At 32.7% G+C, this 18072-nt stretch overlaps 1 protein-coding gene across 1 annotated transcript in view; it reads left to right on the forward strand.

The window, feature by feature from the left end:
- Positions 1–706: 706 nt before the first annotated feature.
- LOC144842969 (extracellular matrix protein 3-like) overlaps positions 707–18072 on the forward strand; it is a 77686-nt gene continuing 60320 nt past the window's right edge. The window contains exon 1 of the mRNA XM_078699603.1: positions 707–5814. Within this exon, the coding sequence (XP_078555729.1) occupies positions 762–5814 (5053 nt within the window). The 5' untranslated portion in view covers positions 707–761. The remainder of the gene's footprint in view (positions 5815–18072) is intronic.

The raw sequence follows: 18072 nt of genomic DNA on the forward strand, positions 1-18072 counted from the left end.
TGAGAGTGCTCTAGCATTATAATAGTCTGTCAAAAATAGATAAAAAGTTAACATATCAAATATAAATTTATAACATGAGATATGGCATACATTGCATACATTGATGACGTGCTTTCTATTCAAAATCATTATCTATAAACATTGGTTTATAAACAAATTTAATTAGTATGTGCTAGAATATCCTACCACTACCAGTTATCATACCATTGGTAGGCCTATCAGGGTGAATCCCGGATTTTGTAAACTCTACCATTATAATATTCTGTAGAAAATAGATATAAAAAAGTAGTTCATGTCCACACCTTCAACTCTTGCTCTGTACATGAATAAGATTTTTCGTACGTTTTAACAGCCAAATTATCATATCATACAGTTAGGCCATACATGTTTTGGGGGAAACCAATGTCTATAAATGTATATTTACTTCGACTACTGTGATAACAAGTTAAAATCTATACCATGGAATCCTACAACTACAGTATACAGTAATACATAGGCTTTTGTAACTAAACAATGTGATTGCTGCGAAGTTACTATAAGCTCCGCCCCCATTCTACTCACATACCACCGATACCGGCGAAAGCGGAGTAATATCAGATAAGTTTGTTGCAAGCCCAGCCCACCCAAACATAAACCGAGTTTGTCGGTCCGACTCTGAGTGTTCACTTGGTGCTCGGCAGCTACGGTTGGTGGTTAGTGGTGCTTTTGAACGCGAGTCTGCTGCCTGTTTTATTATTTTTGAACTAGCAAATTGTATCATAATGGCTAGTTGGAAATTTATGGTAGCGCTAACAACATTTTGTTTCTTGGGAACAGCAAGTGCAGCCTTTGGAGTTGGAGGGTCTGCTGCAGTAAGTAACCCTTTTGAAGTCGGAGGAAATGCTCAACGAGGGGATCTACCAGACCCACAATTACCACCAGATCTTCCATTCATTGAAACAATTATCGTTCGGAATACAGGTATTTCTGTCCCATTTGGACGTCAACATTATGTAGATCCAGAAAATGAATTGAAAATAAATGTTCAACCAGGACATTATTGTTCCGTAGTTGTTTTAGAAGATCCACTCTCTCAAGTTCCTGGTCTTCTTTCTCCAACTTCATTTCCATGTGATTTTGGCGTCAACAGTTTGAGTTACTCTCATTTTGGGGCTAGAAAACCTCAATTAGACAGAGTAAAATTGCAGTTGACTTATAATACAGAAGATGAAACAATTATTATTCCATTCATGATGGAGGTGCGAGTCGAGTCTAAACAGCTGGAAATTGTCACAACCAACATCCCTCTAATTGTGCCGGATCTTAGAGGAATGAGTGAAGTTATTGATAATAACAAGCTTGAATTTTCTTATGATAAAGATAATGAAAATTGTTTTGTGACCGTACTTTTATCAGCTACTGGACTTCCCCGTTATGGTGAAATTACCAGTAATATCGAACGGGGAATGCCGATTCGTTGTGATGATTTTTTAACAAGATCAGTGGCATACATCCATACCCATGCTGATACGTCACCTAGTGAAGACTACATCCCAATGATGGTCGAGCTCTCTGACCTCAATGGTAATTCTATAAAACAAGAATACTTCCAAATGGCTGTTCGTATTAGTGCAGGAGAGACAAACACACCACCTGAGCCATCTCCTGGTTCAATAATGATTATGGAAGTCAACCAGTTTGTGATGACTGCAATAACTAGTCTTGAGCTTGGAGCTGAAGATGATGGTACACCTTTTAATGACATTGTTTTCAACATTACTGGTCCACTTGGAGAAGGTGAAGGGTATATTGTTAGCACTGATGACCGAAACCTTCCTTTGAGTTCTTTCCGTCAAGAAGATATTCTTTCTTTGAAAATTGCATATGTACCACCAGCTGAAGACTCTGATGAAGAACGTGTTATTACAATTATTTTTGAAGCTGTTGATTCTGAACTAGCAGCATCAGAATCACTCCTATTCCATATTTCTGTAAAAGCCAAAAACACGTTGGCACCAGTTGTAACCAGAAATACAGGATTAACACTTTATGAAGGCCAGTATCGTACTTTTTTGACTTCCCAAAACTTGCAAATATCTGATGAAGACAACCGTGAAGATGTCATTATTACTCCAATAAATGGACTTGTTAATGGTGAAATAAAAGTCAATGGAGTAAGTGGACAAAAATTTTTTACTATTCAAGATTTAGATGCTGGAGTTGTCACTTACCATCATGATGGTTCAAACACTTACAGTGATAATGTAATTTTTAGGATGACTGATGGTGAAAACGAAGTAGAATTTCTATTTCCAATATACATCATTCAAGAAGATGATGAACCACCAGTTGTTAACGTCAACACAGGAATAATGCTAAACAAGGGTGAATATTACCCAATTAATCCATTTATTCTGAGTGCCACTGATGTAGATTCTGATGATAGTAGTATAACCTTCATTTTGGAACCACCATTTTCGAACGAGGGTCGAATTGTTCGCCGACAATCATCCCCACCAGAAAATCCACAAAACTGGGTATATGTAGATGGTATTTATGAGCAGAGTATATCCGAATGGAAACAAAAAGACATTATCGAGGGAAGCATTTTCTATCACCATATTGGTGGCGTTAGCACTAATGTTGTAATGGATCAAACTTTGTTTCGTGTTAAGGATAACAACTTTCGACCAAATCTGTCACCAGTGCAGACATTTGTTGCAAAAATTCTTCCTGTAGATGATGAGCCACCCTACCTTTACCCAGGAACCTCATTGCAGATGACTGTACATGAATTTGAATTAACAGAAATCTTAAAAAGTCAACTACGCTACACAGACTTGCATACTGATGATCGTGAGCTTGAGTATACAATAACTACTCAACCATATGATGTGGATCTAAACAATCCCCTCCCAGCTGGTGAAATTGTAATGTTTGAAGATCCTAGCATTGTCCCAATTAAGTTCACACAGGCCATGTTAAACCATAAGAAAATTGCTTACAAACCACCAAGTACAGAACTCGGAATTGCACCACGTATGATTGAGTTCGCATTTGCTGTGCAAGAACCAAACAATATCTTATCTGGGCAAACCTTCTCAATCTTGCTTCTTCCAGTAAACAACCAGCCCCCAGTTATAACAAACACAGGAGCGACAATTTTTGAAGGAGGGTCAGTTGTTTTCAGTACAGCGATGCTCGATGTCACGGACGAAGATACAGACATGTCTCAAATTAGGTTTTATGTTGTAGATGAACCAAAACATGGTACTCTTACATTTGATTCAGTTCCATTAACAAAGGGTGACTACTTTCTTTATGAAGACATTGTAAATGGAAGAATAACCTACATCAACAGTGGAGGTGAAGAACTGGGAGATACTATTGGCTTAGAAGTAACTGATGGGATTCACAAAATGCCAATTACAATTAACATTCAAGTCAGACCAGTAGATGATCAACAACCAATCATCAATCTTCCACCAGGAACCCTTGGCTCCTATGTTGAAGTGCCAGAAGGATCATCAAGTCTTATCACCTCAAATATTCTTAGTGCATCAGACCCAGACACCGAAGACCTTATGCTGATGTTTATTATTAGTGCTCAGCCTAAAAAAGGAGTAATTGAAAATGGTGGCATTCAAGTTAATTCTTTTACCCAACAAGATGTAGTAAATGGATTCATTAGCTATCGACATACCAGTGGAGAAATTGGACCAACCATGGCTTCAGATTCTTTCAACTTAACTTTGTCTGACATGTCAGATGAATTTATTCATGGCGGCAATAGGATCACCCAAATTGAAGTTTATGTTACTATTTTACCAGTTGACAGTGTACCGCCCAATGTAACCTTTGGAGAAATACTCTTTGTTGATGAAGCTGGAAAAGGTCAGGTGACATTAAACAACATTCTTGCATCAGATCCTGATACAAATTTAGATGATATTACATGCATGATTGTGACTGTACCAACTAATGGTTATATTGAAAACATCTCTCCTGCTCCTGGATCAGAGAAATCTAGAGTCGGAATACCAATTTCGTCTTTCACAATTATGGATTTGCGAATGGGACACATCAATTATGTTCAAAGTATCCACTCAAGTACAGAGCCTGAAGATGATCGTTTTACATACCGTTGTACTGATGGCATTAACTATTCAGACAACTACTTTTTTGTCATCAGCATCACAGCAACTAATGATGAGATACCCAAGATATTCACTGATCAGCTTCAAGTTGTTGAAGGTATGGATCAAGTGATTAATGTTATTCGCTTAAATGCTGAAGATGATGATCAACCACCACAGAAACTTCACTTTTATGTTGTTACTCCACCAAAGCATGGAGAGATTGTTTTCCAAGGAGCTGATAGTCTTGTCCCAGTAAGTGACTTCTCTTTAGATCAGGTAAAGGATGGCATGGTATTCTACAGCCATGATGATACTGAAACCACAAAAGATTCATTTGAATTACGTTTGACTGATGGTGATTATGATGTCTTTGGAACCATGCCTGTCACAATCTTTGCCATGGATGATGAAACACCACGTCTAACTATCAACAATGGAATCAACATAGAAAACAGAGAAACAAAAGTTATTACTAACAGAATTTTAAAGGCAACGGATCTTGACTCTATTGATGCCAACCTTACCTATAGAGTTAGACTCGAACCTTCATCAGGTATCTTGCAGCTTTTGTCGCCTGGCGGTGTTGCAGAGCAGAACCTGACCACCGAAAGCTCATTTCAGCAATGGCAGATTGATGAAGGACGAATCCAATATGTACATTTAGGAGGAGTAGAAGAAGATAATAAATATAAAGATCTGATCAAGTTTGACATAACAGATGGATCGAATCCACTTATTGACCGATACTTCTATGTTACTATCAATAGAATGGACAATATACATCCAGTTGTAGTGAACAAAGGCTTGACATTACCAGAAGGTGGAAGAATGACATTAACAACCAGTCTGTTAAGCACCAGCGATATAAATAGCCCTGATGAAGAATTGACATTTAGCATCACAAGAACACCATCCAGGGGTGATCTTGAAAACACTGACTTCCCAGGCGTTCCAATAACATCTTTTACACAACTTGACCTAGCTGGTAACAAGATTTACTATGTTCATACTTCTGACGAGGAAGTGAAGATGGATAGCTTCCAGTTTGAAGTCACAGATGGACTCAACAGTGTTGTACGTACTTTTAGAATATCTTTGAGCGATGTTGACAATAAAAAACCTGTTGTTACAATCTTACCATTGACACTAAATGAGGGCCAAAACAAACTAATCACTCCATTTGAGCTTCGTATAGATGATCGTGACACCAGTGATGAACGTCTTGTTGTCACCATTACTCAAGTGCCTGTGCAAGGTAATCTACTATTCAACAACTCTGACATTGTAACAAGCTTTTCAATGGAAGATCTCAACAATAACTTAATCAGCTACCAGCATGATGGAACAGAATCAACTACAGATAGCTTCTCTTTCATCATTTCTGATGGAACACACAATGAGTTCTATGTCAACCCTCAACTTGATTCTACTACCAGAACACCACAGCGAATGCTAATTAACATCATTCCTCTTGATAACGGTGCCCCACAAATGGTAGTTAATCGTGGAGGATCAACAGTTGGGGAAGTTGGACCAACCGGACAACTTGGCTTCTTGATTACCAACAAGTATTTGAACTCAGAAGATCGTGACAGTCAAAATGGTGGACTGACTTACACAATCACTACCCAACCAAAACATGGCTACATCATGAATTCTGCAATGGGAAATGTGAGCATTGACAGCTTTACTCAAGGTAAGATTTCTTTTTTTGTGGTATGATAAGGAATTTTGGCAGAACACAAACCTTAACTTTGAACACAGTATATGTTTGTAAACACTTAACAGTAACATACTTGTTAATTTTGAATCAATGACGGAATCACACACACACAACATTTTTTTGCGCTTATATTTTTTTAATCTAACCCTTTACTGTTGATGTAAATAAGGGTTTCCATATTACTGTATCTGTTGAAATTTCAATAGTAACAATGGTGAAGCAATGATTGTTTCATTATACAATATACACTATACTATACTGAATACTGTAGGGATTACTGAGTGAATGAATTTGTATTTGTTTTAACTGCATGGTAAACGAGGGGGCTCCAGCATTGTAACATAACATGTCTCGCTGCTGAAAACAAACAAGTTCAATGCCAAGTTAAACTCTCCATAATTATGCCTACATTCTGTATTCTATATTAAACTGTATTTAGTAAACTGTAATTTTGTTTTATTAGTGATGAATTATTACAATATAGTCTTATTGTTAGGCCTACTTTTACCGACTGTATAATGTTTGTCCACACGACAACATCCACAAGTTATCTGGTATTGCAAATAACTTGTACCAACTGACCATTAATTGATTCCTAATAACACAGAATCATTTTGTTCTCATATATTAATATATAATATTATTAATATTAACTTAAGTTAACCATTTTCCCAAAGGGTTTTTCTTTCTCTATACCATCTACTGCTAGCATACTATAGGCTTTATTGAATAAGGCTCTTTAAACCGCAATATTAAAGTAATTAAAACCCTGAGGGACTTTTGATCAAATCTAACTTTACAATTTATACCAAGGTCTGTCTTGCTGTGCATGCATTCTGTCAATTTCAAAGCTTTTGTCAAGCTAAACCTATTCTTTTTGGTTAATTAAAAGTTTAATTCAGATTGTATTTTAGATAATAATTATTAACATTAGTTACCTTGTTTGTAACAACTTTAGAAATGTTATCCAAGGGTAATGCAGCGTACATAAGTAAATTAATAGATAGATTAGATAGATTAGTATCAAATTAGCTTCGGTTATAAATTGATAAATACAGTAATATAAAAAATACAATCAATCAATTGCAAAGAAACAATTTACTTATATAATATGTTAAAAATTTTAATTTACTTTTTCCGTCCAATACATGTGTGCAATTAACTCACTGATAATTTATTAAATGTATTTAAAATATGTATCAACATTCATATTGATATATATTTTAACATTTTTAAATAAATAAATTTGCATAATTCATAATGGTAGTACAGCACTGTAGGTATGGCTGGTATAAATTGGCACGGCAGTATTGCCAAATATAATAGTCAGTAAATACTGTAGATTTAACTATAATAAATAGAAAACAAAATATTTCTTTTCAGTCGCCAAATTGTCAAATCTTTACAAATTAACCTTACATTTCTTATCTATTCTTTAAATAACTGTAGTGATATACTGTTAATCAAATACTGTATTGAGATATTAATAATTATATAGAGGTCTGGGAATTTGATAAGTCAGTGTAATCTGTGAGATTGAGTTGTTTCACAAGCATATTCCACAGCCTTCAGGCTCCAAAGAAATATACAGAGAGCTTTAAGAATTCCTCAGTTTTAGGCTCTAGTGTGAATCAACCTTTAGACCTTCATTAGCATCAACCCCAGATTTAAGCTTCTTTTAGAATCATTCCCTATATTTTAGGGTATAATGCTAGTGTGAATCAACGTTTAGACCTTCATCAGCCTGTCCACTACTGCAGTATGAATCAAAACAATATATTGGTACATTTTAATACAGCACCAGTATTCTTCTTGTACAGTCTCTCCTATGTGAATTATACATTTTTATGTCTTTCCAAACAATTCATTATAAAGCATTTTATCATAGTTTTCACTAAGATTAGGAAACCAATGCTGTACTAGTGTAGTTAGGATCTTGGCATTGAAATTTTAGCATGCCACCTAAAGATTTGTTAGCTTGATCAATGTTCAATTAATCAGCTTGTACTTTGTTTGAGATTTTCTTAAGTTCATTTCACAGGAAATTTCTGCTTCCATACAAGAAGGCAAACATGCCCTTTGGCTATATCCACCAAAACCGACTCTTCTTTAGTGACAGGCAGAAAATGATATCCACAAATTCGTACATTAGATACAGTTGGAAAATTGAGATAGGGCATAACAAAAATTATTTTGTCACAAATTGTAACAATAACGCTGCTGTAATGCCTATTTGACTTGGCAACACAGGAGTTCATTTAGCTGTTTACATGCTTGAAATCATTCCATTGATTAAGTTAGTTTCATAGTTCATTGAATACAGTTATAACATCCAGACAGTAGACAGTGACAAATAGGTTTAAAGTGGTATAACCATTAAATCTCCCATTCTTTCATTATTTAACTTTTACTTTCCTCCTTTTTTCACTTGTTTTCACAGCCCTCGTTTTTTTACATATTTTTTTTCATAATTTTAAAACCATTAACCATGAAGCCTAAATTTCCGCTTTAATAGTTAGTTTTTGAAAGCAAAAGAAACTCTTTCAATTATTAGAGTTCAATATAATGTCATAAAAAATAAGTTTATTTTTATCAAATTGAAATCACAAAACTGTTGCTTCCTCCACTATAATCCACCACCTACACCTCTTCATTTCTTTCCATCAGGTTTCTTTCAGTCCTTTTCCCATTCTTTTGTTCCTTTTCAATCTATAGTTTTAAAGCTTTTCAACCTTCCAATGAACCATATCTTGTGGGTTTGGATATTCTTTGACAGGGTACAGACTTTAATTACTTTTTTCTCTGAGACCTTGTGTGGAACAATTCAAAGATAAATCGTTAAATAAAATTAAAGTAGGCACAGCAAATTGAATTACTTTGGGAGAAAATTAAACCTGTACCTTTTTACTTGCTATTATTATAATACTATTATATTAATTTCCGGATTGCTAATGCCTCAGTGTTTTATGTAAAAAATAAAATACATGGGCACTTAACTTGCTTCTATTTACTTTACCAACACCTTGTGTCCAATTATTTCACCTCTGTATAATTATATAATAAACCTATTAAAATTAGACCTTTAGCCTGGATGAGAATGAAAATAATATCAAACTGTAAAGTGATATATCAAAAAACAATAAAACCTAGGTTGAAATGGTCTTAAATTGGAGGGAAACTTTTAATTGATTATTTATTGATTGTAATTATTATTGATTACAATTGATTGCTGCAAAAATTAGGACTACCATAATTTATGCTGTATCTAAAGATGAAGATCATAACATTGTATACTATTTGAGAAAAGTAGGAGATTGTTGGAAAGACATAGCCTTTAACTACATGTATGTGTTATTAATAACCATTTTTGTTTACTACATGTAAAAGGCAAATATTAGCTTTTTATGTAGATAGAAGGATAGGTTAAACAAAGTTAGGGACATTCAAAGTTCAGTGGTAGCAAATTGAAAAAAAACTGTGTGTAGTCTTGCCTAATCATGTATAATGAAGTATGAAAGAGAATTAGTTTGTTTTATTTTCTTATCCATTCATACTAGTCTCATTAGTAGAACTTGATATGTGGATATCCATAGTTCAGTGTTCATTCCATAGTTCAGTGTTTTATTCTATTGTCCCATGGTGGTCCCAACTACCACATTTCAAGGCAACTTCAAATGCTCTTGTGTTTATATACTAATCTGTTCTATTTTTGTATATAAAAATTCCTAGAAAAAATCTTGAAACACATTGAATATGGTATAGTTTCCTAGTTTGCACTATATTCTGTGATCTACCTCCCTTTTTTAACGTAATACATACAATATATTTACATTTTAAAATTCTCTTGAAATTTCAGTCAGTCTGTAACTATTGAAAAGAACATTAGACCTTTCACCTTCACCAATTTAAAACAGTGCCATCAAAGAAACTTTAAGTAATTCAATTACAGATGAAATAAAACATTACTTTACCAATTTGTTATCTGATTTTCTCTTCAGTAAAACAACTGTTACAAGGTCCTTTAGTAGTGTACAGTATAACAGATTTTGATTAAAGAACTTATTTATTTATTAATTCAGTATACAGTTAGGTAAACCTACAGATAGTTATATATGATTTAATTTCTGTTTTTTGTTTTCTTTATGGGTTTGTTTCTGCATGTAAGAAAGCAAATAATCGGTTAAATCGAAAATTTACCTTTTTATTTTCAGCAGAACAAATTTCAAACTTGTGAATGAAATTACCACATTATTGAGGTGCAACTACAAAGCATAATTATGGCTATTAATAGACCAGTTTTTCATTAGCTTGCGGGTACTGTAATTTAGACATTTTTTTAGAGTCACTAACCCAAATGAATTGGTAGTATAAAATTAAATTATTTTTAAATCTGTGCATAATAATTTCATGGTCTAGTGAACCTATTTACTATTAAACATAGTTATTTGGCATTATTAATATTAGGCAACAGAAACAAACCTTTAGTTTCTACTGGCGATTAAATACAAGAAGCCATTTCGAAAAATGTTATTCAGTACTCAGTCATTATCAGGGGATTAAAGTGGAGGGTCTGAATTTGAATTCAAGGTTGAGAAACTTTTTAAGAGTAGATAATCTGTATTACTTCATTATTCCATACAATTGGAGGAGCCAACTCATGGACATTGAAAGGTAGTTCTATGAATGCTAACAAACTACAATTCTTTTGTATATCAAATCAAGTCTTGAATTGAAGTTTTATTTTTACTGTAATAACCAAGTAAAAGATAATAGCCAGTGGAATTTTTTTCTCCAACACATTATCAGAAATTACAGAGTACTAAATCTTCTCTACTTAATTATTCAAGAGCATATGCATCATGTGACGTGGCTAATTAAACAAGTTTCGTTTTTTCCAAGCAATTGGTAGTGCAGAAGCTTAAGTTGTGTTTATAACCTGGATTGAGTTTGATTCCCTTTAGTTTTTTACTTAACTTTTTTTTTACTTTTTGTATTAAAAAATTTCATATTGTTGTGGGGAAATATGCAGCCTACAGGAGATTTACTAATTAAAGTATATTAAGGTGTTGTTTACACTAATGCCATTAGGAAACTTCACAGCATGTATTGATAGTACACACTTTTCATGTGTTTTCTGATATCTTTGCTAAAGAGACAGTATTAGTCACATTAAAAATCAATCACCATCTTGCCCTAAACTATGCAAGGACAGCCAAATATTTTCATTTAGATGATAAAAATAAAGTAATTATTAATCCTGAAGATATAAGTAAAGATAATGTAGACATTCTTCAGATAAATCCTGGGAACACACATATTCCAGAGTTATATATCAGTTTCTCCCAGGAAATAATTTATCAAGGGAGCCATTTGTGTAGGCATTTTGTTTTTATTGCAGAATCTTTTGGGATTATTTTTTTCCGTTTTCAAGCAATTTCCTAAATTTGTGTATTCAAATGATTACAGGTCAGATAAACTAGGTTATTATATCTGTATCTTAAGATTTCTGTGACTGAAATAAAGATTAAATTTTGAATACTTTTTTACTTAAAATGGTCATTGTATGTTTCTGACTGTTTTTGTTATTTGATCATACACCAAAATAGCTAGTTTTTATAGCATGGTTTTATATTATGATTTATATAGTTAAATGATAAAATTTATCAAAATCTTGCATGTCTGAATTTGCTCTCATCTCATGGGAGAAGGATGTGAATTTTTAAGACATTTTTAATGACATTAGTGTGTATCCAACGATCATTTTACAATAACTATGATGGCCTGCTTTGTAACGCCCTCAGGGAACAATAGTAACAAATGGTTCATATTCATGATGACATAAAAGTTGTTACTTTTTTATCTAATATATTTTTGAATTAACAAGTGCCTAAAGGAAATGAGATTATAATTAAAGTCATATTTTGGGATTATACCTCAATTTGATCCACACTTCACAATCAATATGACTACAAGATAAATTGCATACTATAAAATATAGTACATTCAACCAAAAATTCAGATGTGCCTACCATTTTTCTATATTGAATATCTACAGTACAGGTGCAAGCATCATTTTAGACACACACAGTTAGGTAACTAACTTCCTGAATAGTGGAGCATACTTGGTGGTTAACATGATTGGATTCTAATCCCAAAATCCAGGGTTCAATCCTCACCCGTTCATGTTTTGTTAACTCTTTCTACTCCACTCCCCAATCACACAAATAAGACTTTAAACAGGTTTATGAGCATGATAAATTAAATTTCTTCTATCCTGTAATTGGAGAGTTTTTTGCTGTTGGATGTGTATTGAAATTTAAAAAAAAACAATTTAACCTGCCATAGATTTTTATATTGGGAACACTTTCTTTGAGATGCCGATTTATCAATAGAGCTCTCCATACATCTGTTGTTTTGTAAAATATCACTGTCGGAAGGCTTATATTTCAAATGTACCACATTTCCTAGATTCACTTTTGATGGTTCCTGCCAAAGATCTCTTTTATTTTAATAGTCTATAATCATTTTTGCATAAATATTATTCAGTTCGTTTCAAATCAGATTATGATCTGGAAAAATGAGTTCAACATCAAATTAACAAATCGACTTACAAACCCACACACATTTTATATCACACACACCAAAAACCAAGTGGCCAGTTAATTGACCAAAAAAAGTCAAGTTTAAACACAGGCTACAATTTCCTTTTTAGTAACCAATTCAAACTATTCAATAACCAACCCTGCTTGCCCAGTAGCTCTAAAGTAATATTATAGTTCTCGTATATTTGATTTTAGTTTAATTTAAACTCTCTCTCTTGTATCTTACTAGGCCTACAAGGTGCCAATGGGTTAATTTTCTATTCAGTATACACACATTTTGAGATATTGTATTTAACATAGCACACAGCTTTTACTAAAAGTTAAAGTAACATTAAGAATTAATCAAATATTCCACTAATTGCTTAGACTTTCACAATAGACCTTTTAAATGATGTCTTTGTTTCGTGTAAAGTAGATATTCAGTGTTGAATTACTTTTTTGGCACTTTATAGATCCTCTACTCAAAAGACTATTTCCCCAGGCAAACAGGTAGATTGATTCAGTAGGACTCTAAATCTGTAAACAATAGGGACCCCACTTACTATGGTTCAAGTGTTGGGAACATTTTTTAAGCCTGATTCATAAACTGAATCATAAATCACAATGTGCCTATAGATGTATCTAACATTTTATTTGTATTTTTTTTAATGTCTTATCTATACAAGAAACAAATATTAGTACTTGTTTTGAAATTCCAGGACCTTCTCACATAATAAGATTAAAACAATGAAAAATCTTATCAAATAATAATCAGGCTTAAGTTATATAGTGTATCATGCTAAGCACTCAATGTGGTTGTTTTTACCATAAAAATGGTAGAAAATTAATAAAGATACGCTGCCTTTATTAGCATTTGAAGTGAATGTATTGCTGTTTTTCAAAAAATGTGAAGCAGGACCTCTAGTCAAGTATGAACAAACATTACCTCTCTTTCTATACACCAGATTACCTAGACTATTTATTAGATTGGTTTACATACACAATATTCCTGCAATTTAGTTCATTGGTTGAAATTGTTTTAATGTATGTACATAATAAATGCTTTGGTTTGTAGAAAATTAAACTGAACATCAAAATCGACATGACCAAGCCTACACTTCTACATATAATTTTAAATTTCTATTTTTGTTTTTACTTAAATTGAATTGTATTTATCCTTGCACTGTATTGATTGGAACCACTTCTATAAACTTTAACCATGTACCCATAGAAGAAGAAGAGGATTGATCCTATTCCGTTAATCCTACTCAATCAGGCAATTGTTGATTTTCAATTAATTATTTTTTTAAAAACATCTTACCATTGCAAAGGGTCGGATTAAAAAACTACTTTATTCGATTTTGTTATATAGGTAGAATTATCCCTTTTTACCAGTCACCCATTAGCAATCATCTTTGTCAGTGTAGAAGGAACATAATAACTTGTCTGGGAGAATCTTTTATAGCTGATTAACAGCTTAAGGGTACTTGATGCCATTGATTTTACCAACAAAAGTGAATAGTGACTTTAGAACTAAGTCAGATTCTCTTAATGACAGTTATGGGTACTTCTATTATTTATTTGAACAAAAAGAAATCAATGAGGGATAGTCTAACAATAGTGTTTAAAGTGGCTACCTCTCCAGAATCAACTCAAAAGACTAAGGCTCAATGAGACTCAGTTTTTCTATTGTGTTATTTCACCATTCATGGTTGTATAGCTTCTTTTAATTGTAGTACAAGTATCCAGGGTTTTTTTTAGTTAAAGGTACTTAGTACCTTATGAACATACTTGCATACATTCCAAGTCGTTAAGGATTGATTAAAACAAAAACCATGGCAGATATAAAAGAAATCAGCTGATGTGCTATGTATTGTCTATAAGCCTCTAGAAAATCACAACATAGTCTATGTGAAAATGTTAGAGCTCAAATCCTGATTTAACTTTAAGAGTCTTAACAGAAACAGTAGCTTTAGTTTAGGCAAAATCCAGAAAAAAGGGCCTTCTGAACCAAAAAATCTTTCTCCAATTTGAGAAAATTAAAATTGTATCTACATACAGTATATATTTATGTCCTTTGACTAATTTAATTTGTTTTAAAATATCAACTGAACCATTTTTAAATCTGCTCTATAATGCCTGAATTGTACAGAAACGGAGGTAAATTAAGAACAATCACAATATTAGGACAAATGATCATAGATTGTCTGATTGTCCATATATTATTTCACAAAACTTGATTTTAAATTCATTTTTAATATAATACATGATTATTGATTTTCTTGCCCTAATAAAATACTTTAAGTCAGACCATGAATGTTCCATAGAACAGTATATGACTGCCTCATTATTTCTTTTCATTCTGCATATGAATAGATAGTGTTTTCAAAGAGTAGTTACCCTGTGCTGTGTAATCCCTAAATAAAGAAAAACATTGTGGGACTTCTGTATGCATGGCCTTATTAGCGTTTTTCTGAAGTAAACACTCTGATTAAGGCATACTTTTCTTTTTATTTTGAGGGTTACTGCTGATCCAAACTTAGAACCTCAAAAGCTTTCTAATCCCTCATATTATTGAGATTGTGAAAAGGCTAAGAAATGATTGGTCCCGAGCTATTCATAATTAAATCCCCTTTTACCACATTCCGTTCCAATTTGGAGCATGAACTCTTTTGTCGGTCTTATTTTTAACTATTATGTAATTAATTAAACTTTTTTTAGTATGTAAATTGATAAAGATAAGTTCCTAGATCTTTAGTATATAAATTGGTAAAGATTAAGTTCCATTTCAATTTGGAGTATGTATGTTTTTAGACTCTTTTTGTCAGTCTAATTTTCAACTACTGTATTATTTAATAAACTTTTCTTAGTATAAATTGATAAAGATTAAGTTCCTGGATCTTGATAAAAACAACCATTTAACTTGCTTTTTTAAGTTTATAAAAAGTTGCATGCAATTAGTTACTGCAGTAGAATCCCTTCTTTATGACACTCCCATTAAGGGGCCATTAAGAGGACACATTCCTGTAAAACAAATGATATATTTTAACACTATGGAAAACCCCTCATCAAGTTGCTGAAGTAGATGTTATAGTGTACCTGTACTACTGTATTAGCATAAATACATACAATTATGCATACAATCTCACATACATACAATAAATTGTCTCAGAATACTGCATGTGTATATTTTCATAATTCCTCAACAGTCTCCTAAAAAATCACACTGTACCTACATTAAGTGCAGTGCAGTTTCAAAGTCATTAGTACACTGTATATAGAAAGTTTTGCGAAAGAAGGATGGTATAATAATACTGTACTGTAGGTCTATGAATATGGTAGTACAAAACTCTACTGTAGGCCTAAGCTGTAGCCAGTACCTAAATAAGGTGAAGGCCATCTAATGTTATCAGTACAATCATGTAGACATCAAACTAGCATTCCACAAAATGATCCCACACTCCAGCATATTCCAATTTAAAATTGTTTCGAAAAATTGACATTTTATCTGTACATAAAGATTAACCTCTCCAACGACCTAATCCCAATAATTATATGCAGTTAAACAATTTAAAAGTGGATAATACCTGGTTAATATTGACACTAAAGAGTTTAGATCATATCATATAAAGATGTTAATAATATTTACACTAAACTGTCATTTGTTAATCCTTTGCTTGGATAAAGATCCCATTTGAAAATGTTAGCTATGTAGGCCTGTCAATGTTAAACTTATAAGTATATGTAATAGTGTTTATTCATGAAAAAGGAAATGTATGTTAATTAACTTCTAATTTTGGTATCTAGATAAATAAATCTTATTTATTCAAGTATCCTAAAATCATTAGAAATATGTAAACAACTTTCGTATATAATCTTCACTATATATATGGATACAATTTCTAAATTCTAACTGCCTATTGATACCTTTTCTACTCAGTATCAAGCTTTATTTTGTATTTCATTAGTGTTTGACTTACTGATAAGATCTCTTTTTATTTTTCCTAAATTCCATATAAAATTCTAATTAACATCTGTACAGGTGATACTAAACCTCAACATTTCACACACATTATCTTCAAGCAAACGAGTAATTAATTTAAAATTTCCGCACGTGTTTGGTCCTCCTTGACTTGACATGCATGATGCATATGTATACATTACAACCCCTCCTCTTGGACATTTCTATTCATGGGACACTTTCCTTTGAAAAGCAAGCAATTAATATTATGTTTTACAGTAACATTACTACCAATCCCTATTCAAGGACATCTCTATTAAAGGGCACTTTGTTAGGTCCCAAAGGTGTGGCCTTAATAGAGGTTCTACTGTATTATAAAGAATTATTTAATATTTGTTTGGATGGAAAAAAAAATATGGATCAAAATTGTATAATTTACAAAAAAAATACATTCCCCAGACATCCAATCCTCAATTTGATAGGACGCGAGATATATACTTTAATACAATTTGCAGTGCATGACATATAATCCTGGTTCATTGAGGTACAGAATGTCTACATTGAGCTAGTGTTAGACCAGTTGCTGCGTTTGATCAGTGAAGTCTGCCACCTAATTGGTACAATACATATCTCAGCAGATTCCACTTATGGGGTAGCGATTGTACTACCTTGATAGTAGTATTATGATTTTATAGTATTAGTAGAAAACTTTAAAAACTGTAGTGGAAAATCCCTTGCAAAAAGTCTGCATAGTACTGTACTATGAAATATCCTATTTCTAGTTGAAGTTCATAAACTGGACATGACAATTTCAGTAGTGATGGACAAGCTGTCAGTTCACAAGATTGCCTTTATTTTAATATCAGTATTGCCTACGTTCAATCAGTGTACATATTAAAATAAACTAGGATGATTAGTCAAATATATTTTGTATTGAATTACATATGTCATAATAATTTATTGTTGCAGTTAACATTCTTTATACCATATATGTTTTAAATGAATGAAAGGAAATCAATCCTGGGTTAAACCTGGTGAAAAATAATTCAACCCTAGTCCTAGTCAATGATCTGTGGCAGGCTGCTGATACGATGAGGGAGCATTACCCGTTCTAACGTTCTAACGTTATAGCATGCATGCACAATGCCAACTCAGGTTGTTCGCATGTGTTTGAGAGGTCAGAGGTGAGATTTGCTGGCTTGTAATAACATTGATATGCCAATAAAAGGGATCTCCCAGTGAGTTTGAATATTGACTTATACTTTGTCAGTAGGTGTTATAAAATTAAACATATTCATTCACAACAAAATAATACAACAGTGTATGAATTCATTCACAAACAAATAATACTTTTGTGTATGAATTGTATTCATTATTTCATATAAAGCAAGAATATTTATTATATTAATTAAATTAAATTAATGTTGAATGGTACAAGACAGTCATGCTTAAGACATTAAAATATTAAATACAAATATTTATTAAATTTGTTTTGAACGCAAAAAATATTAGTGTATACAACACTATTTGGTTTTGAATGCACAGCATTCACCATCCTTGCATTGCACAAAATTTGAACATTTTGAAGTGTTTAACGTGAGGTCGTCCTATCTATTGCTTGCTCAATTTAGTGGGGAGGGGTGGGTTTTGACTTCTCCCCCACCCCCCTCTTCAGTTTCTGCCTATGAA

Source organism: Antedon bifida, chromosome 5 (genome assembly GCF_963402885.1).
Source record: "Antedon bifida chromosome 5, ecAntBifi1.1, whole genome shotgun sequence".
NCBI lineage: Eukaryota > Metazoa > Echinodermata > Crinoidea > Comatulida > Antedonidae > Antedon > Antedon bifida.